At 43.6% G+C, this 24,707-nt stretch overlaps 3 protein-coding genes across 6 annotated transcripts in view; 2 read left to right on the forward strand and 1 right to left on the reverse strand.

The window, feature by feature from the left end:
- RAI14 (retinoic acid induced 14) overlaps window positions 1-3,135 on the forward strand; it is a 96,889-nt gene extending 93,754 nt beyond the window's left edge. For all 4 annotated transcript variants that reach the window (XM_063422724.1, XM_063422728.1, XM_063422727.1 and 1 more), the window contains 2 exons: window positions 789-854; window positions 1,111-3,135. In XM_063422724.1, the coding sequence (XP_063278794.1) occupies window positions 789-854; window positions 1,111-1,188 (144 nt within the window). In that variant the 3' untranslated portion in view covers window positions 1,189-3,135. The remainder of the gene's footprint in view (window positions 1-788; window positions 855-1,110) is intronic.
- Window positions 3,136-12,628: 9,493 nt separating this feature from the next.
- On the reverse strand, window positions 12,629-18,297 carry RAD1 (RAD1 checkpoint DNA exonuclease). The gene is made up of 5 exons (XM_063422757.1): window positions 18,103-18,297; window positions 16,462-16,570; window positions 14,459-14,717; window positions 14,009-14,107; window positions 12,629-13,698 (listed from the first exon to the last, which is right to left on the reverse strand). The coding sequence occupies exons 1-5, from the start codon at window positions 18,295-18,297 to the stop codon at window positions 13,515-13,517; spliced, it is 846 nt and encodes a 281-aa protein (XP_063278827.1). The 3' UTR covers window positions 12,629-13,514.
- Window positions 18,296-23,162, forward strand: BRIX1 (biogenesis of ribosomes BRX1). Its single transcript, XM_063422756.1, is given in 11 exon segments — window positions 18,296-18,436; window positions 18,438-18,656; window positions 19,362-19,473; window positions 19,897-19,940; window positions 20,595-20,665; window positions 21,047-21,096; window positions 21,197-21,270; window positions 21,372-21,422; window positions 21,722-21,823; window positions 22,336-22,464; window positions 22,766-23,162. Coding segments are annotated over 11 exon segments (1,263 nt in total). The 3' UTR covers window positions 23,036-23,162.
- Window positions 23,163-24,707: the final 1,545 nt, after the last annotated feature.

The raw sequence follows: 24,707 nt of genomic DNA on the forward strand, positions 1-24,707 counted from the left end.
AATTAGGACCAGCTAAGTAGTGCAAAATGCAAAGGTGTGCAGCAGTTTGGGACTTACACTCTTTCCTTCTTGTAGGTTATCTTTCCTAGCAGCCAAAGGGGTTACATCCAAAATGGACTATGATCAGGTTTTCAGACAATTATAGTTTTGGTCCATTTACACATCAGGGGTTAATCCTCCAATTACAGCTTCAGGTAATGAAGTCATATACCCTCAGTCTGCTCCCCTGCCAATTGGCTTCTGTTTACACTTTCTGAGGTCTGGGGCAGTAGGGTGTCCTTGAGTTACAGGCCTAGAGGGATTATTTTGTCTGAATAAAATAGGAGAACAGTAGCTGACAAGCTACAGGGTTTTAGATTTATACCCTAAAGCGGTACAGGATTTGAAAAATATAAAAGCTAAAATCCTAAGGCATCAGGGTCACTGCCTTGAGGGAGGAGCTGAGTTGTAGTTGAGAGTTGATTTGTCAGAGTACTGTTGGTTTTCCTCAATTCTGGTTGCTGATAAGCTTGGGAATAGAGTATGTGCTCATTCTACACCTTTGCAGCTCAGCAATTCTTAAAACTGATATCACCAGCTCTTTTACTGGGGTAGGTAGAGCTACAGCATTTTCCTGGAGATGCTTCCAAGCAAATTTAGAGTTCCTGGTGACACAACACTGTCTGATGTTGTTTTCAATGCATTATATAAGACTATGGTTTGAATTTTCTCCAATCAGAATCTGGTTGGGGAGTTCTCAGTTCAACAGTTCTGAATGCTCTGTGCCTTTCTGCTTAACTGTTTTCTAGGAAACAAAGAAACAACACCAGGAAATTGTCTCCGTTTACAGGATGCACCTTCTCTATGCTGTGCAGGTATGGTTGCATGTTGAGAGTCACTCAGAGTTAGCATTTTAACTGAAGATGTTTCTTCTGCAGATCTAGTAAGAATGTTGAATGTTTTCACTAAGACATCTCTCCCATAAGGTTTAACAGTTCAACAACAAATTTAGCACTGCTTCCACGTGAGAAATTGATCTAATTACTATACCTGAAAAACAGTTTGTCAGTATTCTTAAAGACTAGAGCTACATTAATTCAGACATCTTTTTTTCTCTCTCCTTTTGTGTAGGGTCAAATGGATGAAGATGTCCAGAAAGTGCTTAAACAAATTTTATCAATGTGTAAAGGCCAATCACAGAAAAAGTAAAGAAAAAAGCCAAGGAAAACTCCCTATTTTTATTAATCCTGTTATGGTTGTTTTATCTAGATTTGCCTTAACATAAGATTTCAAATTGGCAATTTGCTGCTTTTGTGTTATTGTGCTGTTTGTGAGGGGGATATATTTGTCTGTCTGTACCACTTCCATGTGCATTTCCATGTGCAGTAGCTAAACACATGCCTGCTTTTCATACCCAAAATGCAAGTATGTTCTTCAGATTTTCTACATAGGCCACTCCATGTCATGTTTACCCTGTGAGTACTTTTCCAGCTTCCTCCAACAGCAGCAGGTTAACCTGGAGGAAAGCAGTGGCATTGCCTGGTAAAGGTGAAATTCTCTGTGAGGTCTTCTGTACTGATTATAAGCTGCATCTCGTTACTGGGTGTGTTTGATGCTGCAGCACTCAGATTGCTGACATTTTGCCATATGCAGTTTTTGGCAGAGCAGAAGTGAGCCTTGCAGCAGCAAGGAGTAGATATTTATGCTAAGCCAGAGCATTGAACAGCTACACTTTCTAGTGTAATATTATTTAAGATTAACACACTAAAACGTAGCTGCCCCAGTTCATCTAATGCACTGAGTATGCAAAATCCATACTGTACTTCATAGTTTCTTTAACTACCTGGTAGTGGAGTTAAACTATTTCAAAAGGTAAAAGCATTAGTTTATTGAAATGATGTACAAACAGAACTGTCTCTATAAACAGCCCTTTATGATAGGTTTAGCTGTCTATGCAAGTGTTGGCCATGAAGCTCAGGAACAAAACCAGGTCATATAATTTTAGACAAAGGATTCTAGTGAACACAGGATGTTTACAGTGAATGTCAATGCCTCATACTTCTTAACCTCACTTTTGTAAAGATCTTCTCTTTGGTATATTTTTACTGGCCCTCTAATGAATTTTTTTGTAACTAAATCATTTTTTCTACATAATATTTGCATTAGGCTTATTAACAAATATTTTTAGGTAATTGTGTCTTAGAGAGTTTCTTTTTATACCCCCGAGTATTCAGTAGTAGTGAAGCATAGTGAAGTGTTTTCAGTTTGTAAGAAATTTTTGTGGAATAATAGACCTGTCTGTCAGTGTGGTCCAGAGCAGTGAAGTGTAAAATTCAGCTTGCTGTTCCCAAAATTTTAGAAATGATAGGTAATGAACAGCAGGAGGTGTCAAAAAATTCTGTATGTTGTTTCTAGAGGCTAGGGGCATCAATAAAGCCTTTATCAGCACTTCTACATTTAAAGTCAAATAAAAATGCCTGATGTGGACTAGAATGAAACTATGGAAAAATGTTTTATGCACACACTGCACTTGAGGGTACAACATTTTAACAAGCTTGCAGCTTCAATATGGTAATGTGTGTTTTTTTTATTCTATGGGGATATATCTCTGTTAATAGAGAAATCTTTCAGAGCTATATAATCTATGAAGTTTATATAAAGTCATAATATGACAGGAGTCAGCAGTGCCTCAGGCTGACTGGACTCATAGTGCACTTATATCAGATAATTCCTAACTCTGGCAAAGCTAAATGGATTTTAAAAGCAAAAAGAAAAACACCACCTTTGCATCAGTTAGACCTTGGTGTTACTTTCCTTGAGTGGTTTAACTAATGCCGTGTAATTTTGAGCAGTATTTTATAGTTAGACAGCTTTGAAAATGCTCCAAAGAAATGTGAAAAAAAAATTGCTGCATCACTTCAAAAAGAACAAAATTTTAAGCATGCTAATGCTGCAAGTATAAAACTTGATGAACCATTTTGTAAGTTGCCTGATGGATTTAGTCTTCTACTTTGGTTTGGTTTGTATATTTATTACAATTATCTTTGTGGAATATTGGAAATTATATACTACAGCATAACAAGTTTCTTTATATGTAATTTACAAGAAGTTTCCTCATGCAGCAAATAAACTATTTCCTTTTTTTTTTCCATTTTTGTCTTTATTTACTTTTTGTATTGAGGAAAATTAATCTCACTACACTGTTCTAACATAGCACTAACAGAGGTGTGTTCGAACTGTGTGTTTCAACCTGTGTTCTAACACAGGTGTGTTCAGTATCTCCTGTTTAAATGGATGCCACAAGAACTAGGTTTTCCTCTCTGAAACTGCATCTTCATTATTAACTATCTCGATCTGTTGTGTGGAATAAATCCAGTCCAAACCCCATGCAAGTGAGTTTTGCAGATGATGCCTTCTATCTCATTGATAAGTTCATAGCTGTTTCTCACATGGACATCCTGCTAGAGGTAATACAGGTTTCCCATTTGCCACTGAATTTATTCCAGCAAAGTTTGAAATACCTTAGAGCTGTAGCACAGACTGATGATGTCTGTCTCAGTTTGAAAGACAGGTGTCTGCTAAGGGAAGGCCGGAGCCTCTCTTGGAATGGAGAATGTAAACCTTCTCCCTTGGAATTATTACAATTTTGAAATTAAGGGGCTCTCAGGCAAAGGGATGGGGGTAGGAATAACAGCTCTTTACTAGTATGTATAACCAGGCAAACCAAACAATAACTACAGCATTAACAACAAACAGCCCCAGGACCCCGGTAGCAGCTTCCCTGAGCGCAGGCAGTTCCCCGTGGGCGCAGTTCCGCTCCCGGCGGGCAGGGCCTGCGGTGATCCCCGCGGGCTCGGGGGCACGCGGTGACGGCGGCTCGGCAGAGACGGGGAGGAAGGGGAGACACGGATCAGAAATACTGGAGCTGAGGCTGAAGACACAGGAGGTCTTGGCAGGCAGGCTATAGAGTAGTGAAAAGACTCAGAGCAGTGCTGAAGAAGCAGCAGAGGGGCAGGACAACAGTGGCCCTGCTCCCAGCGCGGAACAGGCCCCTCTTTTAGGTCCCAGTTCAGTGGCTGCTCCCGGGAGCAGAGCCTCACCCCACACCAGAAGAAACAGGACTGAGCTGGACTTCTGCAACAGCAGTGAGGTCTTTTCCCAAGCAGCAGCTACACTGTCATCGTCTGAAGGCTCCTTCAGTGAGTGAGATGTTCCCCTCCCTTTTGTCTAAAGTTGAGATGTTCCCCTCCCTTTTGTCTAAAGTACCATCAGTGCTTCTTAGCAACACAATGGGAAAAAAATCCACCAGTAGCAAGTAAAGAAAAGGAAAGGAAAAAACCCCCCAAATCTCAACCGCCAGCAATGTCCCGCAGTTCTTCAAAACTGGTGGTTCTCTTAGTAATTCTCACACAGAACTACACATTCCCACAGAATGGGAATATATGTAAGTGTATATGCATATGAATAGCGGAGAACTTTTTTGCACTGTGCCATGTGTCCTTGCTGGACAGATCTTTTGGCTGCAGCAGCACATAATGGTGCATAACCAGAACTTGAGCACAGAGCTCATTATCCTCTGATACGAGTCTGGGTTCCCGGGCATGTTGCATAGCAGACATCCTGCTGGAGCCTCATGGGGAGAGGTGCAGGGAGAGAGCCAATCTTGTCCTGTGCTAGCTGAGCAAGGGGCTCAGGGATGGCAGAATGGCCTGCTGATTGCCTTCCCACCTGTCCTCAGGTCAGCTCTGTGGTGATGAGATGTGCTGCATGTCATCATAAGACAGTAAAAGCCCACGGAAGACCACGCTGCTCTGTGCTGCAGCAAACCATACACAGGGCCCCAAGAGAAGCAGCCAAGAAAGGGCCAGTGGAGAAGCTGGAAAGAAATCCCTTGACAGATGCCATTTCACTATACAGAGCTGTTAAAGCTCACTTCATGTTCTGTGAGTTTGCCTGAGAGTAGCTGGCTGGAGGGAAAGAGGTAGTTGATGTGTGATTTCAGTGCTGAATGCTTCAGAGCTACATAAATTACTGCTGCAGTACATATTTTGTGTTTAGACCACAAATCTGCTCTCTGGAGGGGTCCAGCAGGGTGGGGTACCAGCCTAGAGTGTGTAGGAGAGGGGAGGGTAAGCCAAGAGGCTGGAGAATCACATGGGACATGGGAGGAGGGTTGGCTCATGGCACTGGAACAGGGGGTTCATGTGCCCTTTGCCTGTCTGACCTTCCCGAGGAAGGCTCTTGCTTGTGTCAGCCCCACCAAGGCATCCTGAGGCTTTCCTCACACCAGTGCCAGCTCTCATCTGAGCATGAGGAAGACACAGAAGGCAGAGATAATCTGCTCTTAGGTGTGGCAGAGACCCAAGTGCTGCAGGGCAGAATCGCTGCCTCAGGCAGTGTGGTCAGGCCTCCCAGTGCAGGGCAGGTGCTGGAGCAGAGGCAGCCTCCCGTGGCTTTGGGTGTCTGGGAGGTCAGGGCCTCAGTCTGCTGCTCAGGACACAGGCTGCAGAGCAGCTGTGCCTGTTCAGTAACTGTGTGGAGAAGCTCTGGGGGAGTAAGGTGTGGAGGTTTCAGATTAGCATAGGCAGATGTGATGTACCCCAGCACATGTTCTGCAGTCACACTGCAACACAGCAAATTTTTTCAAGCAAATAGAAATTGGTACAAGACTTTTAGGCCACTTCAGGATCTATTAAATCATCTATTAACTGTGGGTTTGGTCTGCCACAGAGAATACTAGAAGTACTGAATTGAATATCAAAGCACAGTAGAAGAGTTTGAATAGCTTGAAACCTTCATCTAAAACACCACTTGGTTCTGCAGCCATGGGTCTCTGTGCATGCTCATGGGTGCCCACCAATTCTCGGCAGAGCATTTCACACAAGTGAAGTTTCAAATGCTTTTCTTCAATCCTGCCTCCTCCTCTGTTTGGATCCTTCATGATCCTTTTGAACATAAGTATCAGAGACACTAAGCACAGACTAGACTAGAACCATATTTTGTTTTGGTTTTATATCTGTGTTCTTCTCAGGGCAGTAAAAAATCCATTCTCCTCACCAGTCATTCCCTTAAAAACCCCTGTCTTAGAATTACAGTGGTAAGTTGCAGCTGAATAAACATCAGTGATTTAGTAAGTATCTACTAATTTGAGGAAGCCTGAGTTAAATTTTTTGTAACTACAGAACAAATCTACCAGCCAAGTCTGCTGCTGGCAAGAAAGTTGTGTGCTTTGCCCAACAACTGTTAGATTCCTCAGGCTTTGGTACTGTGTGACAAAATGTCTTCTAGGAGAAATGACAGCCTCTGTCACATCAGACATGGTGGTGGCATCCTGCATGGACTGTCACTAACATGTGGCTCCTCTGATGACCATTTTTTGCCTTTGCACAAGCAGCAAAGGGTTTTGTGCTTTTAGCCTTGCTGATGCCAGTCCCCTGTCCTATGGGTGGCTTCAGGAGGTTCTGTTTTGTGGTACCACCTATAGTTCCTGGGCCATTTTATGGCAGTGCATTTGTAGGTATTTACAAATCTTTGGCCGCCCTGACAGACTCTTAATTTATGAGTTTAACACAGGTATTTGTGCAATCATCAGGCTTTCAGTCTATCATTTTAAAAGCCTGCTCACATGCTGATCTGTCCAGATTCACAGTGTTGGCCCTCTTTGTACATTTTCCAACAGCTTGAAATGCTCAGACAGTTGGTAATGGGGCCTCCTACCAGCAGCTGGAGATTGGAAACAGGCACATCTCAGTGACATCATCTCCTGCAAGGAGCTCAGGGCTGGAGCTTGTCTCCCCCTGTCCCCACGAGTGGCTGTCTGCTCCTGCCTGCCTGCCTGGGCCTGCACCCTCACGGTGTGCTGGTGTCAGCCCTGCCCAGGGGGGATGCTGCAGCTGGTACCCTGCACCCAGTGCCCCTAAGGAGACTGGAACTGCCTGCATCAAAATGCCACTGTGCCTGTATGGAATCCTGTTGCTCTGCTGTAGTCACTTTTCAGGATCAGCTGAAATGCTCCTTAGTGATGGCTGGGCTCAGGCCCACAGCACTCTTCCTGCACTCCCTGCAGTAGAGCAGCAACAGTGCCCACCTGCTGCACGTTCAGAAGCTCTATCCAAAAATGTTTGGATGCATTTGCTTCTCTGTAAACACTCTACTGCCCACCAGGAGTCATCCCCCAAAGAGCCTGGGGAGCAGGGCAGGTGCTGGATTAAACTGCATTTTCCAGACAAAAAGAAAAAAAATACCTCAAAACATTCCTGAGAGATAAACCTGGCATTCCTTCCCCTCGGAGCCTCTCTCGAAGCTGGAAAACTGTGGGGAGTGACTACTCAAAGAACAAAGGTCTGTACTGCCCCATTCCCAGAATTAGGTAGTCTCGATTCTTACTGTTTAAAGTACAGCTCTCCAAAAAGCTGTGCTGTGTTCAGCAATTGGTGGGGGCACAGCTGGCTGTGGGCATAGCTGGACAGATGTTGCAGAGCTGGCACACACGTACCTGTGCAATATTTCAGAGCCAGGTGCCTGCAGGAAGGTCCCCGTGGGGATGGCAGGTGCTCCCTGGTTGTGCTGCTTCTGCCATGTCCCCTGCACGTGTGCGGAGGTCTGGGAGTGGGCAGTGGGAGGGGTTTGTCCCGAAGCCCTCTGCTGCCTGAGGGTGGCTGTGTCAGAGTGTCTCTAAAATTCCTGCCCTTGCTGCCTGCCACGTGAGTCTGAGGACCGGCGAGGGGCAGGCTGGCAGAGTTTCCTCCGCAGATGCTTTGGCTGGTGGGTGTCTGGCACTGTGTTCCCTTGCAATAGCTACATAATTAAAGCAGCTCAGGATCACCCAGCCTGGGTTGCAGCATGGAGGAAGAGGAGGGCATGCAGCTTGCAGTCACAGCTTTGTGCAGCCCGTGCCTCTCTGACAACTTTTCTGGGAGCCTTGGTCAGCTCTGGAGCATGACTGCTCGCAGTCGCAGCCTGGATATACCCCAGCTCCTCTGGAACCTGTTCCATGCCACTATTTAGTTTATTAGGAGAGTAAATGTGTTTGCCTAGCTTGTTGTCCAGAAAAAATCAGATTTTTTTCCCGGTGTGCAACAAGCGACTAATCACACACTCAAGGGAAACACTGATTATTTACTCCAGTTGCGCAAGCCTGCTTGCTTAGTGGTATTCCACAAATCAATTTATACATTCTAGTGCAAAGGAAACTCCCTAGTCTGACCATTCTGGAGCCTCTCTGGCAGTCCCACTCCCCAGTACCAGACTTTCACAGCTGGGACCAAAGTCCCTTCACAGTGGGCAACTCCAGTGCTGCAGGTGATGCCCTAAACATCCACTCACAGTCAGACCAGGTTACCTTGCTGTTCCACCCCAGGTTTCCCATGAAAGAGTCTCAGACATCTCATTGCACAAAGCCATTTATTCACGGCGCAGTTACACAGAAACAGCCTCTGAGGAGAGACCCCCAAAAAACGAACCCTGGGGAATTTTACACCCTCATTGTCTACCCGGGTGCAAGTGTAGCTCTTCCTCTCCAGTCGACTCCTGCCACCCTCTCCTTGCCAGTTCTCCTTGCTGGCATCACCCACCTTCATCTTGTTATCCAAAATGTCTGCAATTGCTGGCTCCAGTGCTGTCCAGTGCTGTCTCCTAGTGTCCACTCACCCTTGTGTCCACTCACCCACTCACCCTGGCTGGTTCTCCAGGCTTTGTACACTTTGTTAATCACAGGGTTGGCAATTCACAGCCTCTTCTCTCTCTGGGCTCCCACCCAGAGCTCAACCTGCAGCTTGAATTCAGCTTGCAAACACAGCTGCCTGCAGCAGATGTATCCCTCAACATTAGCAAACATAGGCATGGGCTATAGGCATAGTTCATGGGCTACAAGGGACATAGCTCTCTTATTAATTAGTATTCTATCTTCTATCAGTTAATGACTCTCTCAGTTCTTATGGTAATTAGTCTGCACCCTCAGTCTTCATCTTCCTTGGACCTGGTGGGCCATGAGTCAGTCTGTCATGATTTCTCTCTGCTGGAATTCTTTTTACCTAGTCAGAGTCAGTTTCAGCAGTTGCTGAGTTGGCTTTTTTAGTTTCTTTCTTATCTCAGGAGTTCTGCCATATGTCCTTGTGGCCCTTAAGTTCTGCATTCTTTGTGTCTACCTACTATCTGTAGCACATCCTTCTTCTAAAGCTTTGTTAACCTCTCCCTAGGTGTGAGTCATTGATGCTTAACAAGGCAATTCTGCCAACAAGAAATTTCTTTCCAACACCTGGACATAGGGCCTGTTAACTGCTATCATGGATTAAGTCTCCTTTGTGGCTGATTAGGGGTGCGAGTGCCTAATTGCGTGGAGTTGTTCTGCACTTCCCTTATGTTGCAAACCCATTACTGCACTCCACTGGCATTTATGCGGTAAAATCCAAACATATGTTTAGCCAGATTTCTTATCTCAGCCCTCCAGCTTTCTGCTCAGTTGCTGGTTTTTGGTCAACTCTGTGGTCCCATCTGAACTGGAAGGGGTAGGAGGCTGCTCAGTTTTCCACTGAGAGTTTTAATCCACACACAGAGAAAGCTCCCCACCCACTACCCGACCTCAAAAGCTGAGGCAGGGGGTGAAAGTGGGAGCGAAATTCCCATTCTCTCTCTGCTCAGATTTTCAGTGGTATTACAAAAGGGATTTTTTTCTGAGCAGTGCAGCTCTTTCTAGACTCCCTTGGATGCATTCCTCCAGAATACTTACACAGATTGATGGTCACAGTCATGGTGGACATTCAAGCCCACTTCTCACTTCTGTGAGAGTCTACTACTCTGCACAGTCAGAGCTGTGTGGGGCACCCGACTGCATCTCCCTCCAACACTCCACCTGGAAGAGCCCTTGCAATTAGCTGTAGCAATGCTAATGCACTGCCCCATCATCCTTAGACCTGGCTGAGGGCAGAAGTGGGGTAGAAAGAAGCTGAACACACTGTTAGCTCTTCCATTTATACCAGTTCTGGCATTTATAAGCAGTCCTGGCCCCCTCAAAGAGATTCATGTAAAAATGAGTCTTTGTCTCAACAAGAAGGCATGAAGCATCTATTTTGTAATAGCAGCATTTAAAAATAATTCTGCATTTGTTCAGTTTAATGTTAGTGTTCTTTAATGTTACTGTTAGCAAAAGCACTGCTTAGTGCTACTACACACAGTTTCTACATATTTATTTTGGTAAGACCCACCTGCTGGATTCTTCAAGCTGCTACAAAATGAGGTTAAAAACAGACACCTACAGGAAACAGCTTATGGCTTATCTCAGCTTTTCCAGCTGCTCCACTAACCTCACTAAAGACTCATCTACTCAAGTATACAAGAGTACTGTTTCCTTGTAAATCTATGTGTAAATAAATAATAAACAACTAAACTAAATAAAAACTAAACAACTGATTCTTTCCCACGACTAACTTTGAAACAGAGGTAAAGAACTGAATTCTCCCTGAGGAATTTTGTGCTTTACAGATCTAAATCGTTGTAGAAACCCAAGAAGACAAAAAAAATTCAGCATGTTGGGAGGCAGGAGATAACAGTAGTACCAGCACTGCTGGTGTTTAGCTGTATAAAGATTGTCAGGACTAGGAGCTAAAGGCGTTATTTTGACTTCTGGAATCTTCAGAGGGGACTCAAGGCCTATTTGCAGTAGTTTTCTGGTAGAATCAAAGAAGTGGCTTCTTGAAGACCTGAGGTCAGTTCCTACCTGACCTCACAAATCACAAATCAAAATTGGAGGGAAAATCACTTGCCAGTTTTGTGGCCTCAGGGTGTGGGATGCCCACAGGCCCCAGTGCTGCCCATCAGAGCTGCCAGGCACCACCTACCACAGCTGTACCCTGTGGAAGGCACTGGTTACAGCTCTCACCCCAGGAACTGGTTTACTTTACATGACAAGTAACTCTGAGTACTTAAATGCACCATTTTAAAAGAAACGAAGTGGGCAAAATCTGAGTTATGACAAACCTCTTCTGTAATATTACCAGTGGAAAAAAACCCATAAGCTGAACATCTTCTTCTGCCGCAGGTTTCCTGTACTCTGCTAGGGGAAAATCTTGTTAAATAGCAGAGACAAAATGTACTAAAGGCAACCTGAGTTCTGGATCCCATGCAAAGTGTAGCAGGAAATCTAATGCAGCAGTGGGTATGTGCAGAACTTAAGTGACTTACCAGGTCAAAAAAATGCAGTGCTCTTCCAGTCATCATCCTCCTCTTCACTCCTATTATTATACTGTGTTTGAATGCAGAAATGTAATTGAGTTCATCACAGATGGATCCTAAATCAATTCAATGCCTTTCAGCACGAAGTCTGTAGCCCAGACTTCCCATGTTCTTGTCTCCCTAAAACCATATCCATGAAGTCAAAAATGCACAAGCACCACCCTGCCTCTGGGAGACTAGACTAGGACTCAGACCATTTGGGGTACAGACATTGAGTCCTGCACAAACCATATGTGCCTTTAAAACCTAGTATTTATTAAATGCAACTTATTTTCTCGTATTTTGTGGTGTTCTAACTTCTTAGGATATTACTTCCATGATCACTGTTGGTAGGCTATAGAAGAAATCATTAAAAGTACTATTTCAAGAAGTAACACAATTCATCTGTAGGCAATTACATAAAAATTCAAATGTTAAGCCACAATTCCTGAACACAACACAAGCAACTTGAATATTCTAAAATAAATCACACCAAGAAAGTGGTGTGTTCTACTTCATTTTTATTCTGTTCCCAGGGATTAGGTATATCATCCTTGATACTCAGTAGTTAGGTATAACATTAATAATTCCCAATGAGACCATAACCTTTTTTCATTGAAGAAATTGACACAGTAAGCCAGAAGAAAGTTCATTTATATTTGTCCTGGGTATACTTTGGAAAAAAACTCTCAGTGAATAGGAGAATTCAGAATATTAGGTGTCTATGTCAGTCTTCTAGTTCAAAAATTTGTAGTTGTTTATAAATTTCAAACAATTAACTTTATTGTAAACTTTATTGCAATAAACGGATGATATGCACAAGAAACAACAAAAGTGAACTCTTAACATTGTGCATTCCAGAAGTATACTCCTGCTGGCATAAGCAGGAGGTCAAAAATGACCCACAAAAGCATTTTAAACTTAAAATAAACCCAAAGGGTTCTGTTGAATTATGGAGCAATGAACTTGGTAACATACAAAAACACTGTTTTCCACAGAAAACAAAGCAAGACCTCATCTGACAGACAACAAAAGTTGACCAGAGTCTAAAGCTGCAGAAACCACCTGCAGATTGCTGACTCTTTGATCACATCCCACAGCAGAGAAACAGGGAGGGCCCGGTCTCAGTGTGTGATTTGCAGACTCTGCATGCAGTCCCGTGCCTGGCTGTTCCGAGGTATTTCCCCTTTCTGAGCAGGTTGGTTGGTGTGAAAGGACAAGTGGACTTTTGACCTAAACACAACCCATCTGCTGTTCCAGAGGTGGGACACTAGAGAAAACTGCCCAGGAACCACACTCCTTTTTCCATGAGCATGAGGTCAGTCCCACTTTTAGCACTGATTTGAATACACCGCCCCATGGGGCACAGGCAGATATCCCCCTGCTGTAATTTAGGAGTGTCTCCTGCTGCTGAAAAAGGCTACTGAGAAGGCAAACGAACTTCATAAATAATTTTCAATACGAAACTTTTCTTTCTTACGATTTTTAACATGACCAGCAGAGAGCAGCAGAGTAGGAACAGGGACATGAATATACAGAAGCAGTTCAGCTCCACCATTCTTGCTGTAATAAACTACTGATCCAAAACAATGATGTTGCCGAAACAGCTGAGTAATGAGCAAGTAAGTCCTGTTTTCTATATCAATTTACCAATTCAACATCGGTTTGCAGACAAAATAGTAAGTTGGTGTCAGACAAAATTCCAAGGAATTGAGTTATATTAAGAATTAATCAAGATGAGGTGAAGCTTAGTGGCTTCACTAACAAAACATGTCAGCATTTGCCAGCAAGAAACCACCTGCTGCTATTAAGACATTCGTTTGAAAATGTTCTCTTTCAAGACAAATTTGGTTTTAACTTAAAAACCAAAGTTAAACACTCAAAACACTGAAAGTTAACTGGCTAATATACAACTAGTATTCAGATTTTCCCTTGTGTAATTGCTTACTAGAAGCCAAAGACAAAAAACAAACAAAATACAATACAATACAAACAAAATACAATACAATACAAACAAAATACAAACAAAAATTCTTGGAGAACACTGTAAAAAGCATCAGTGTATTACACAAACAGTACTTTAACATCTGTGCAGGAAGCAGTGTCTACAGGACATCAACTCCCTTTCTGCTTTTTCAGCTTCAGTTTGAGTCAAGGCTATGAAATGTTTGAAGTGGAAGAAAATGAAAGTCTTCGCTTTCTTGTTCCAGAGCTCAAAAATAAAGACAATATTAACTCCATCAAACTTTACAGCTTTCATTTAGCTTTTAAAAAATATATACTATTTTATATAACCAAAAATATTTTATAGACGCCCATACACACACCTACAGTTCTGCTTCAGTGATGTTCTCATCAGGGCAACAATAGTATTCCACAAAACAGATCTGTCCATCTTCATTCCTAATCATATACTGCAGTGAAAGAAATCCTTGAGCATCTGTTCGAATGGACACTTTACAAGACAAAGCCAGTGCCTTTGTGGATGGTTTAAGTAAAGAAGTCTTGTACCTGCAGAGAAAAAACAGTAATATAAAAAAAACACATTGTGCAAAGAGGAGCTCAAACATTAGTCATGAATAAAGACCCATAATAAAAAAAAATTAGGAACATACTTATTTGGTCTTTACCTGGTAACAACATTAAACTGTCATTGTCAGCACTTAACTTTTGATTACTGACACTGACTTTTATCAGATGGGGAGTATTTTTGTCCCCCATACTAACAAAATAAATGTTGCAGTAATGCAAAAACAGTTTTTAAACTTCCCATCAAGAATGGACAACCTGGAATAGAGGGTTTTCTCACAGACTTTCTAACCTGTTTGTCTGGGTCTGGTTACAGTGGAATGCTTCCATCAAATCAGAGTCCCTAGGGTAGTCTAGATGTGCACTTCCTGCATTTCCAAAAGTGGATAACCTGGAAGACAAAATATACCATTCTCAAAATACCTGATGAGAGTTCCGTAAAAACTCATCAAAATGAGTCATTGTACACATCTCAATGACTGTTTCACAAAACACTGCTGTTTGTTTCACTTTATCTAATGAAAAATGCTAAACTGTCCACACCAGTGTAACATTTACCAGGTTGTCAAAATACTCACTACTATGTTAATTAGAGTACATACTGTGACTTACTATACTCATTACAGTTTTTCCTGAAATGAACCATTCATCTAACCAGTCATCCCTCTCCACTGTGAAAACTTCCAGTCCTCACCCAAGGAAGCCAAGCATGAACATTTGTGTTGAAAGGCATTTCTAGTACCTGAAGTAGGGTTTATCTGGAGACATGGTAATCTGCAGAACTTCACTGCTCATATCCAGTTCAGCAAATGCTTCTCGTAGTCCCTCCGACTGCAGAATAATTTTATTAACAACCTTTGTACTGCAGAAATCAAAATCTAACAACTCATCAGGTTCTTGAGTGTTGATTTTGCACACTGTTACTACTCCTCCTTCTTCCAAGAACAGCATCAGGGGATACCCATAACCCTGATAACACATTCTAAGGGCCGTTGATGTTCCTGAAAAAGAGAATGAAATACACATTCTGTGGAGGTGGATAAACCTTCCAGACCTCTGCCCTGGAGGAATGATCCTTGAATGGAATGTGATAAGCTCATCTCAACCTCCCTGGGAGAGGTAACCCTTAGATGAGGCTGTTGTCTGGTCACAGCGAGTACCCACAATGCTCTGATATACCTATGTAGATTATTTCTAACCCATTGGTTCTTCCCCTTTGGTACCACCCCTGCCTTCCCCCACAAACACCCCAGCTGTACCCCTGTTCTGCAGGGAGCTGTTGTCCCTGTCCACCCCTCGCAGAGTGCTGGACAATGAAGGCCACCATGTGGAGCTGCCACGCGCCTCTCCCGTCCCTGTCCCAGGGATCACCTGGCAAGGAGAGCTGAGAGCCCTGCTGAGAGCTGATCCCTTGCAGCCACGGGCTGTGCCTTGCTGAGGCTGCCCGGCCACCAGAGACTGCCTGAGATCTGCGGAAGGCTGTGTCTAGGGAGACCTCTCTCTCTGGGAAGATCGCAGCATTCCGGGTAGGAACACAGACTCCACAGCCGTCCACAACATTCTGCAGAGACCACAACTAGGGCATTTGACCACTTTAGAAAACTCACATTTTTCTTTGAGTTCTGTGAGTGAATCAATTTGATTCACCCTGTTTAGTCCCACCTTTCGGGCGCCAATTGAAGGAGTGTCTCCGTGACCATAGAATCGGCGACAAAGTATCTCTATAAGCAATGTAGCAGGGGTAGCACATGGTTTATTGTGAGGGCCTTGCTTGTAGCTGCTGGGCACAGCTAAAGCAGGCCAGGAGAGCAGGAACAGCAAACCGAGAGCAGAGCCCCGAATACCATTAAATACACTAAATATCTTTCCAAGTTGAATAGTATGAGTTGGACTAACCAATCTAATACAAGATAACAACACATACAGCCAATGGAAATGTCCCACCACCCAAGGCAAGCAGAAGGGGATTGTTTAATCAAACGATCTGGCCCTCAAACGATCTGGCCCTCAGCTTAGCAGGAGTATATTGTTTAATCAAGGGGGCTGGCCCTCAGCTTAGCAGGTCGTTGTTCACAAGCTGATGGCCCTGCACCCCACACCCTAAATTTCAAAGCTTGCTTTCATTTCTATCTCGCTTGTTGAACTCAGACTCCCAGAATCTAAACCACCATATTTGCAAGGTGTTTCTACTTCATCCTTCCCAACAAGTCCAGCTTCCAATATGTTACTGAAGCATACTTAGTGCTGCCTCCTAGATACCCTCTGAAATGCTACTGGTTATGCAGTAAAACTAAATGCATGTAGACAACTCAAATCCAAACAATTTCACCACCAGACAGGAAACACTAGCTGTAACAATGAAGACATGCTACAAATAGGTTGGAGGAATTGGAAAATTTCATGGTCCTGTAGCTGTCTCTGGTTCACATCATCTTTCCTTACAACTCTTGTTACTTGTGCAAACTGAAGTTAATGCAGCTGAGCTTGTGCTGTGGTCACACCTTCCTCTTGCAGGTTATCACCACCTGAACCTCTATTTTCCCAAAATCACAGTGCTCTTTAGTACACTCGATTTAGATCTTTAGGTCAACCACAACCAAAACTGTAGAGGAATTAGGAGTGCAACACAGAGCTGCAAGGGCAGAATTGCCCAGAAGACTGTCATGGTATTACTCCACTCCACATGACTACACATCCTGCAGTGCCCACACAGCCTTTCACAGATCCATGGAAAATACACCACACCTGGCAAGGAGCTGGTTCCAAAAATGGTAAGGCAGTCCAGAAGAACAGACAAACTGATCCGGAACATCACTGATTCTTCCTGAACAGAAAATTCCTGAAAGATTTCTGCCTGTAAGTTAAAGCAGAGAGACGAAAAGCTGAGAGTTCCCACAATTATTTTATAGTTTAAACTTCAGAGTTTCCCATTCAGAAATCGGTGCAACACAAAATGATTTCTACATGCAACACAGCATTGATTTTAGAAAAATGGGTCTTCATCCTCAAAACTAGGAAAACACAATCAGGCCACACTTGAAACAAGGTAGAAGAGCATAAATATAAAATCCCAAACACTTGTCTTTTATAGTTTAAGTGCAAGCTACAGAGGTTAAAGCCTACAGCTGCTTACTTCCGGAGCTGGAAACATTAATGGAACTGTACAATGTGCCACCCTTCTCCAGTAACAATACTTACATTTTTTATGCTCAGAGCATGAAAAAACATTCCAAATACTAAAAGAACATAAGAACAAAACAGAACGGGCCTTTTCACCACTCTGAAACATGTGCTGAATCTTGCCTTTGACTAGCCTGATGAGAGTAAACTGCTGCATGCTGTCCTGTTTGTCACTGGCACTGCATTTTTGGCACCTAAAAGAACAGAGTATCTCAGAAATAAAGTGGGGTGGCATGAGCTGCTTTTGGAAAAGTAATTTCATATTTTCCTGGCAGCTCAGAGGGAAAACCCCATCCTGGGGTGCTTTGAGCAGATCACAGCTATCTTCAATCAAGTGTCCATGAAACTATACTCTTTCACAGTTGACATAAATCCAACCTTTTGGCTTTGGGATGAGTTATAAAAAACTTAAAGAGTGCTTATAAAAACACTATGAGTGTTTACTTGTGCAACTAAGCACAGCACGGCCAGAAGGAGCCATGAGTTTGGCAAGCACCAATACATTAGATGAGGGTGCAAACCCATTACACTGTCAGGTGTGCAGGGATGTACTGGGTACAGGATTTGGAATTACAGCAGCAGGAACACCCATAAACAAGGGCAGCCTAACCATGGCCCTTCCTCCATGCCAGCTCAGGCACCTCTGCCTTGCTTGCAGCAGTCTCCCCTTCCCCGCAGGTGAGCACATGGAATTGTTATGATTGGAAGGGACCTCTGGAGATCATCCAGTCCAACCCCTTTGCCAAGGCAGGGTCTCCTCGAGCAGATGACACGGGAACACAGGCAGGCAGGGTTTGAATGTCTCCAGAGGGGGAAAGTCCACAACCTTCCTGACATTCTGTTCAGGGGTTTGCCACCCTTAGTGTAAACAAGTTCGTGCTCGTGTTGAGGTGTTTTAGTTCATGTCTATTACTCTCCTTCCTGTCACTGGTCTCTGTAGAAGAGTCTAGCCCCATCTTCTTGGCACCCATTTTTGAGATATTCATATGCATTAATGAGCCTCTCTCAGTCTGCTCTTCTCCAGACCAAAAGGGCTCAGGTCCTGCAGGCTCTCCACACAGCAGAGATGCTCTGGTCCTTTAATCATCTTTGTGGCCTCCGCTGGACCCTCCCCAGTGGCTCCCTGTCCTCCCGGTGCTGCGACAGCGGCGGTAACCGGGCGTGTGCAAGGTCTGCAGCAGCCGTGCCCTCCCCGTGTCCCCGTACCTGGATGAAGGCGTTGGCCTGGATGCACTTGGCATCCTCCACCGTGACACGCAGCCCGCTGGCCGTGGCCAGGCAGGTGGCGTGGTCCTGGAAGTGCACGGCCCGCAGCAGGCTGGACAGGTGCCGGGCATTGTCCAGGCTGGCGGACAGCGCGTAGCGCTCGCCGCTGGCGGGCGGCTGCGCCGAGAACGGCATGGCCGCGGGGCGGGAGCGCGGCGGCACGGCGGCCGCAGCGGGCCGGAGCACAGCGCAGGGGCGGCCGCAGCGAGGGCGGGCACGGCGAAGGCGGGAGCGGGAAGTGAGATCACAGCCTCGCCGGCACAGGAAATGCGAGCGCAGGAAGCACGACACGGGAAGGGGAGCGGGCGAGCAGCGAGCGCGGCATGGCGTGCGGACAGATGGCGGCCAAGAGGAAGCGTGGAGCGCCGGCCGCGGGGAAGGCGAAGCGCGCCAGGAGCGCCCCGGGCGCGGGCGAGGCGGTGCCGGAGGGCGGCCCGCCGCAGGAACACAGCGGCCCGCCGCAGGAATACAGCATCCCGCCGCCCGTGTCCCAGGTACGCCGCTCGGCCCGCGGACCCGCCTCCCCGCGGCTCGGGCGGCTTGAGGGAACGTGGCTGCTGAGCCGGGACACAGAGGGTTATTCGCAATCTTTCGTAGTGTCAGCACAGCTAGAAGTGAACGTGGCGCGCGTTGTTCCGTGAGAATACGCGAAAAGTGCTGTTGTGGTCGATGTTGATGTGTTAGCCCAGTCTCAGAAGTATTTGAAAGAGTTAGGCAATTCTGTTGTAGACAGAGGCTGTATGGAAATCGTGCCTGTTCCATATAGGAATCATACAGAGAAGGTTTCGGTAATTGCTTGTAAGAAAAACGTAAAGTACTGCGTGTAAACACGAAGATTTGGCAGTATGCTTATCGACATAAGGAAAAGCCGGGCTGTGCTCTGGGGCTGTCCCTGAGTCCATTTTGCAGGAGAATAAGCGATGCACGTGGCTTTTTAATACTTGGGTGGAAGCGAGAGGCTGTGCCTGGGAGCACACTGTGGATCAGGACGAGGACAGTTCCTCCTGAAGAGCAGTGCCCCCTGTTCTGTAGGGAGGTCCCCAGTCTTGCTGAGAGCGTGGTTCTGTCTGGGCGAGCAGATAAAAACGAAGGTTCTTGCTGTGTCCTCCTGTATTTACTGTCCAAACTTTTATTCTTGCTGTGTTATAACAGTATTAAGGCTAGAAGCTTCCCACATAACTGTTGTGTATTTTTCCTAGGGCAAATGGAAAAACAAGGAGCGAGTGCTGATATTCTCCTCTCGTGGAATTAATTTCAGAACAAGACATCTAATGCAGGACTTAAGGACATTGATGCCTCACTCTAAAGCAGGTTGGGGTTGCATATCATTCTTAGCTTATATTTTGAGAATACTTTTATGCCAAGAGCTCCTAACAACCTGTTCTCTAATTTTTTAAAATGTGGTACAGAAGAGTTTTGATGGAACTTGTATCTTAAACAAACACCTTTGAGTGTTTAAACAAACTTAAACAAACAACAAGTACCAACAAGCCAACAAGTACAGCAATTCTTGTATCATAATTTTTTCTGGGAAGTGAATCCTATGGCATCAGTCTAGAACCTGCACAGTTGGTTTTTTTTCTATGTTTATTTATTCCATAACATGACAGAAACAATTTGATAATTACCATTTCACTTCAAACTGGTAAATTTTTTGCAAAAAAAAAACTGTTAAAAGAATCTCTTTTATTAAATTGGTTTTCCAGCCCTGTAAATGTTGTTTTTGTCTTCCAGATACAAAAATGGACCGTAAAGACCAGTTATTTGTAATAAATGAGGTAATTCAGGATTTGTTTTGGTGCTTCTTTATTTTATTTTATTTTCTATGGAAATTCAGTTTGTAAGGGAAAGGCACAACCAAGTTGAAAGTATAACTTCACAGGTGAAAATTTTTATATTCAAAAAGTACTCATGTTTAAACAGAAAGTTGAGATTTGATTAATAACACCAGAATGAAACTTTTAATTAGATACAGATTTTTGTCAGAAGAAATACAGCATAATGTGCTTTTCTGTGTAGATGAGAGTTGTAGTACAGCTTATACTTGAACAGGACATAAACATGCAGCCAAAATGTAGTAGGACACTGATAGTTCTGAACCTAGAAGCTGATGTCTCAGCTCCTGCTCTTGTGTTTGTATCCTGGAGAGCTTATCAGGTTGTTTGTAGCTTTAATGAAAATTATTAAATTATGAAATTATTACTCCTTGTAGTAAGTACATGAGGTGTAAAAAAACCCAAAAAACACCGAAAAAACACAAAAAACAAACACCAATCAAAATTTGGGTACCAGTAGATGTCATTTCATAAGACAAGATCTTTGCTTTTGAACTTGCATTTTGGAGAGAGGAAAATACTAGAGAGGAGTATGGAAAGTTTTCAAAAATGTCTTCAGCATGTTTATAAGCAGCTGATTTTATCTGTCTTGTGTAGGTGTGTGAAATGAAAAACTGCAATAAATGCATCTTTTTTGAAGCCAAAAAGAAACAGGATCTCTACATGTGGTGAGGAAATGTTATGTTTTGTTACATTTCTGTTTGTAGCTGCAGATGCTTCAGTTCTAGGTGACTTTTCCCACTATAATTGGGAAGATGCATGAGGTAATGCTGCTTAGTTAAGTTTGTTCTAATATTGCACTTCCATGGATAGTGCAAATTTACAATGCATGACAAGCTTTTGGAGACTGTTTTCAGAAGCATTTTACAAAATTGTTCAGAAAGCAAGTGTTAACAAGCATGTTAAAGGAGCTCACTATGGCTACAAAAGTGCTAGAAAATACTTCCGTGCAGGAATAACTGATTGGGGTGTAGTGTGAAAATCCAGCATGTCTTCTGGCTGCTGTTAATATTTTTCTTTCTGTCTTCCCCACCACCTGTCCTCTGCAGGCTTTCAAACACACCACAGGGACCATCTGCTAAATTCTTGGTGCAGAATGGTAAGCTGGTGGACATTATTGTATTTGTATTCTTGCTGTTTTGTCTGAAAAGTTTTCTATAAGTAAGAGCATGTTTGTTTATTTTTTTTAATCACTGTAGTTCACACACTGGCTGAATTGAAGATGACAGGAAATTGCCTAAGGGGTTCAAGACCCCTTTTGTCTTTTGATCCAGTAAGTATAGATTTGATTTCATTTGGGTATGTTTTTATTCTTCTTGCATGACTATTGCATTTAGCCTTGTATGTAAAATAACATTTTTTAATTTTTTGTAGATATTTGACCAGGAGCCACACTATGCCCTGCTAAAAGAATTGTTTATTCAGGTCAGTCTGTAGTTCTATTGCCTGGTGTTTCTTCACTGGAGATCTTTTTTGGCAACATATTTAAAAATTGCAAGTGTTTTTTTGAAGTAGCAGTTTTACACTTTTGAACTTTGAAAAGATCACAAAGGATTGAATAGAATCATCTATTCTTAGCATGACTCAGACACTTGTTCTTAAGTTTGGGGTTATGAAATGTAACCTGGGTTTGGTATCTTAGTAAATTAAAAAGAGTTTAAAATGAGCCATTTATGTTTACATCTTAAACTGCAGATATTCAGAAACACTGCCTTTTATTACAGATATTTAGTACACCACAGTACCACCCCAAAAGCCAGCCTTTTGTCGATCATGTTTTCACCTTCAGCGTCACTGATGAAAGGATCTGGTTTCGCAATTACCAGGTGAGTGGTCTCCCTTAGCTCTTCAGAAGGAGGTCAGTGGAGTAATTTCATAGCAAATCCATTAGGATAAGAATCATTATTGTTGTTATGAGGATATGCCAACCCCTAGTGCATGCAGATTCAGTGTCCTGAAATGGCTTACCTTCTCCCATATCTCTGGAGAGGTCTGGTTCACTGACCTTGCATTCCAATCGTGATTCTGTGAGGGATATCTTGATAGCAGGACGTACTACCCAAGGCCTCCACTGTTCCTTGACCTGAATTGCTGCTTTGACCCAAAGTGATCCAGATCTTACTTTCTGTAGAAGGAATTCAAAAATAAGAAGTACTCCAAAAGCTTGCTTAAATTTCAAAGAACTGCTTTATGTACACTAAGTTTATACAAATCTAGCTAATTGGTATTGTATTTCAGATTTAAATTCAGTTGTGTATCACCATATGCAAGGTGCCTGCAAGGTCATATGCTTTGATTCAATCTCTGAGAAATGGAGAAAGTTTTCTTTTTATTGCAGATAATAGAAGAAGATGCATCTCTAGTAGAAATTGGGCCTCGTTTTGTCTTGAACCTCATAAAAATCTTCCAAGGCAGCTTTGGAGGACCAACTCTGTATGAAAATCCTCATTACCAGTCCCCAAATATGGTAAGCAGTTCCATCTTTGTTTTCTCTTTCATTTAGCAGCTAATTTGAAAGCCAGCCTTGCAATCAGTCTGTGCAGGAGCATTAAGTGTGCCTTTCCCGACGACCCTTTGTAGTGCCCTAAAATGATGATAGTTTGAGAACAAAGTAGTTTTGTAATCATGAAAGGAGTACGGAAGTCATGTCACTGAAAAGAGGGCATTACACTCTTAAGCAGAGAAATTAGCATGTCTTTCATTAATACCAGATTTCTTCCATCTTGCTTATTTGAAACATGATGACATTTAAATTCTTATTTTTATAGCATCGCCGGCTGATAAGATTGTCAGTTGCAGCTAAGTTTAGAGAGAAGCAGCAAGTAAAAGAAGTGCAAAAGATTAAGAAAAAAGGGACTAAGGTCCTTGTTGAAGAAGATCCTACCGAAGTGGTCTTTGAAACGCCAGCTGAAGAGAAGCCAGTGGAAATACAGCTTGTGAAACCAGAGTCGAAGCCAATTGTTAAAGACAAGAAGAAGCTACGCAAAATTCAGAGGAAGAAGCAAAAAAAGCTATTTAGAACTGAAGGATCTGCGTAAGTGTTACAAGGGATGAAACTTCATACAATATCAAGTGAATATTGTAAATATTTGAATTTACATTGTATGGACAAACACGTCTGAACTTGTTTTTTAAGTAAACAAAATATACATTTCTTTATAAAGATTGAGTTTGCATTCTTTTATTGTCTTCTGGGATTCTGAGTTTTGAGAAATAACGTGGCAATCCCGTTCAACTTGGCATTAAACACTTCAGGGATGGGTCATCCACAACTGCTCTGGACAACTTCTGTGGAGCTATTTCTTTATTACATAACTTTAATCTAGGTCACATTTCCTGACCTCATGACCTGGTTCTTCCACTGACTAGTTGTCTCCCTGTGCATTTCCCCAAACTTCGTGTTTCTAAGTCTTGCTCGGGCCCTGTTTCTATGTGATTCCTCTGTTTCAATTTCCAGCATCTTAATGCTGCAAGGACACAACTGGCTCAAGAGGAAGCTGACCAGTTAAGTTCTAAATATCACCCCACCCAGCAGGACAAGGGAAATCCCATATAGCTTGAGCAGCAAAGTGGTCTGTGTTCCATAGGATTGGAAAGAAAGACTGGTGAATATATAGGCATGTGCTGAGTTCACATAGTCTCATACGTAGACACGGTTGAGTTGGGAAGGACCACCAGCAGTATCATTGAGCCCAAGTTAACTCCTTGCTGAACTGTGTAACACTAAGCCGTATGACTGAGGTCATCATCCAGACCCTCTTAAGTCTTGACAGGCTTGATGCCAATACCGCTTCTCTGGGAACTGAATACCCTCTGCATAAAGGACCTTGATGTCTAACTGGAATTTTCTGACACACTGTCGTGGTTTTCCCTGATACACTGAGCTGGCAACTCAGCCCCAGGGAGCTACTTGCTCACTCTCCCTTGGTAGGGTGGGGAAGAGAATCAGAAGGGTCGAAGTGAAAACTTCTGAGATACAGACTGTTTAGCAAAGTCAGAGCTTTTTGTAAAGCAAAAGCCATGCACAGAAGCAAAACAAGGAATTTATCGACTATATCCTGTGGATAGGCAGGTATTCACCTCCCAGGAAAGCCTTCATCACATGTAACAGTGACTGAGGAAGACAAATGCATCACTCTGAATGTTCCCCCTTTCTTTCTTCCTCCGGCTTTGTATGCAGAGCATGGTATGGTGGGATACCCCTGCAGTCCGCTGGGGTGAGCTGCCCTGGCTGTGTCCGCTCCATTTCTTGTGCACTCCTCTCTGGTGGGTGGGGTGAGAAGCAAAAAAGGCTGAGTCTGAGCACTGCTCAGCAATAATGCAACCATTTCTGATATTATCAACACAACATTTGTGTTTTCAACACAGATCCAAAACACATCTCCCTACCTGCTACTGTGATGAAAGCTGACTTTATTCCAGCCAAAACCTCCTGTGACAAAGGTGTACACTGGAGTGAGGTCCCCCCTCAGCCTCCTCACCAAGCTGAACAAGCCATGTGACCTCAGCTGCTCCAAAGTCTTGCTCTCCAGACCTCTCCACATCTAATCTGCCCTCGTCCTGATACACACCAATAGCTTTATATCCTTAGGGTGATGTGACCGAAAACTGCCCCCAGCACTGGAGGTGAGGCCGCCCCAGCTCAGAGCAGAGCCAGGCTGCCAGGGCACTGCTGGCTCTTGTTCAATTTGCCATGTTTGGATTAAACAC

The sequence above is a fragment of the Prinia subflava genome, chromosome Z (assembly GCF_021018805.1).
Source record: "Prinia subflava isolate CZ2003 ecotype Zambia chromosome Z, Cam_Psub_1.2, whole genome shotgun sequence".
Lineage (NCBI taxonomy): Eukaryota > Metazoa > Chordata > Aves > Passeriformes > Cisticolidae > Prinia > Prinia subflava.

What these genes read in the sequence shown, in the direction of transcription:
- RAD1 (XM_063422757.1), bottom strand. Translation starts at nt 18,297, where the DNA reads ATGCCGTTCTCGGCGCAGCCGCCCGCCAGCGGCGAGCGCTACGCGCTG. An exon ending in AGGCCAACGCCTTCATCCAG is followed by an intron (nt 16,571 to 18,102) that starts GTACGGGGACAC and finishes TTTAACTTACAG; the next exon opens with GCAGAAATCTTTCAGGAATT. An exon ending in TGGAACCAGCTCCTTGCCAG is followed by an intron (nt 14,718 to 16,461) that starts GTGTGGTGTATT and finishes TCTCTTTTTCAG; the next exon opens with GAACATCAACGGCCCTTAGA.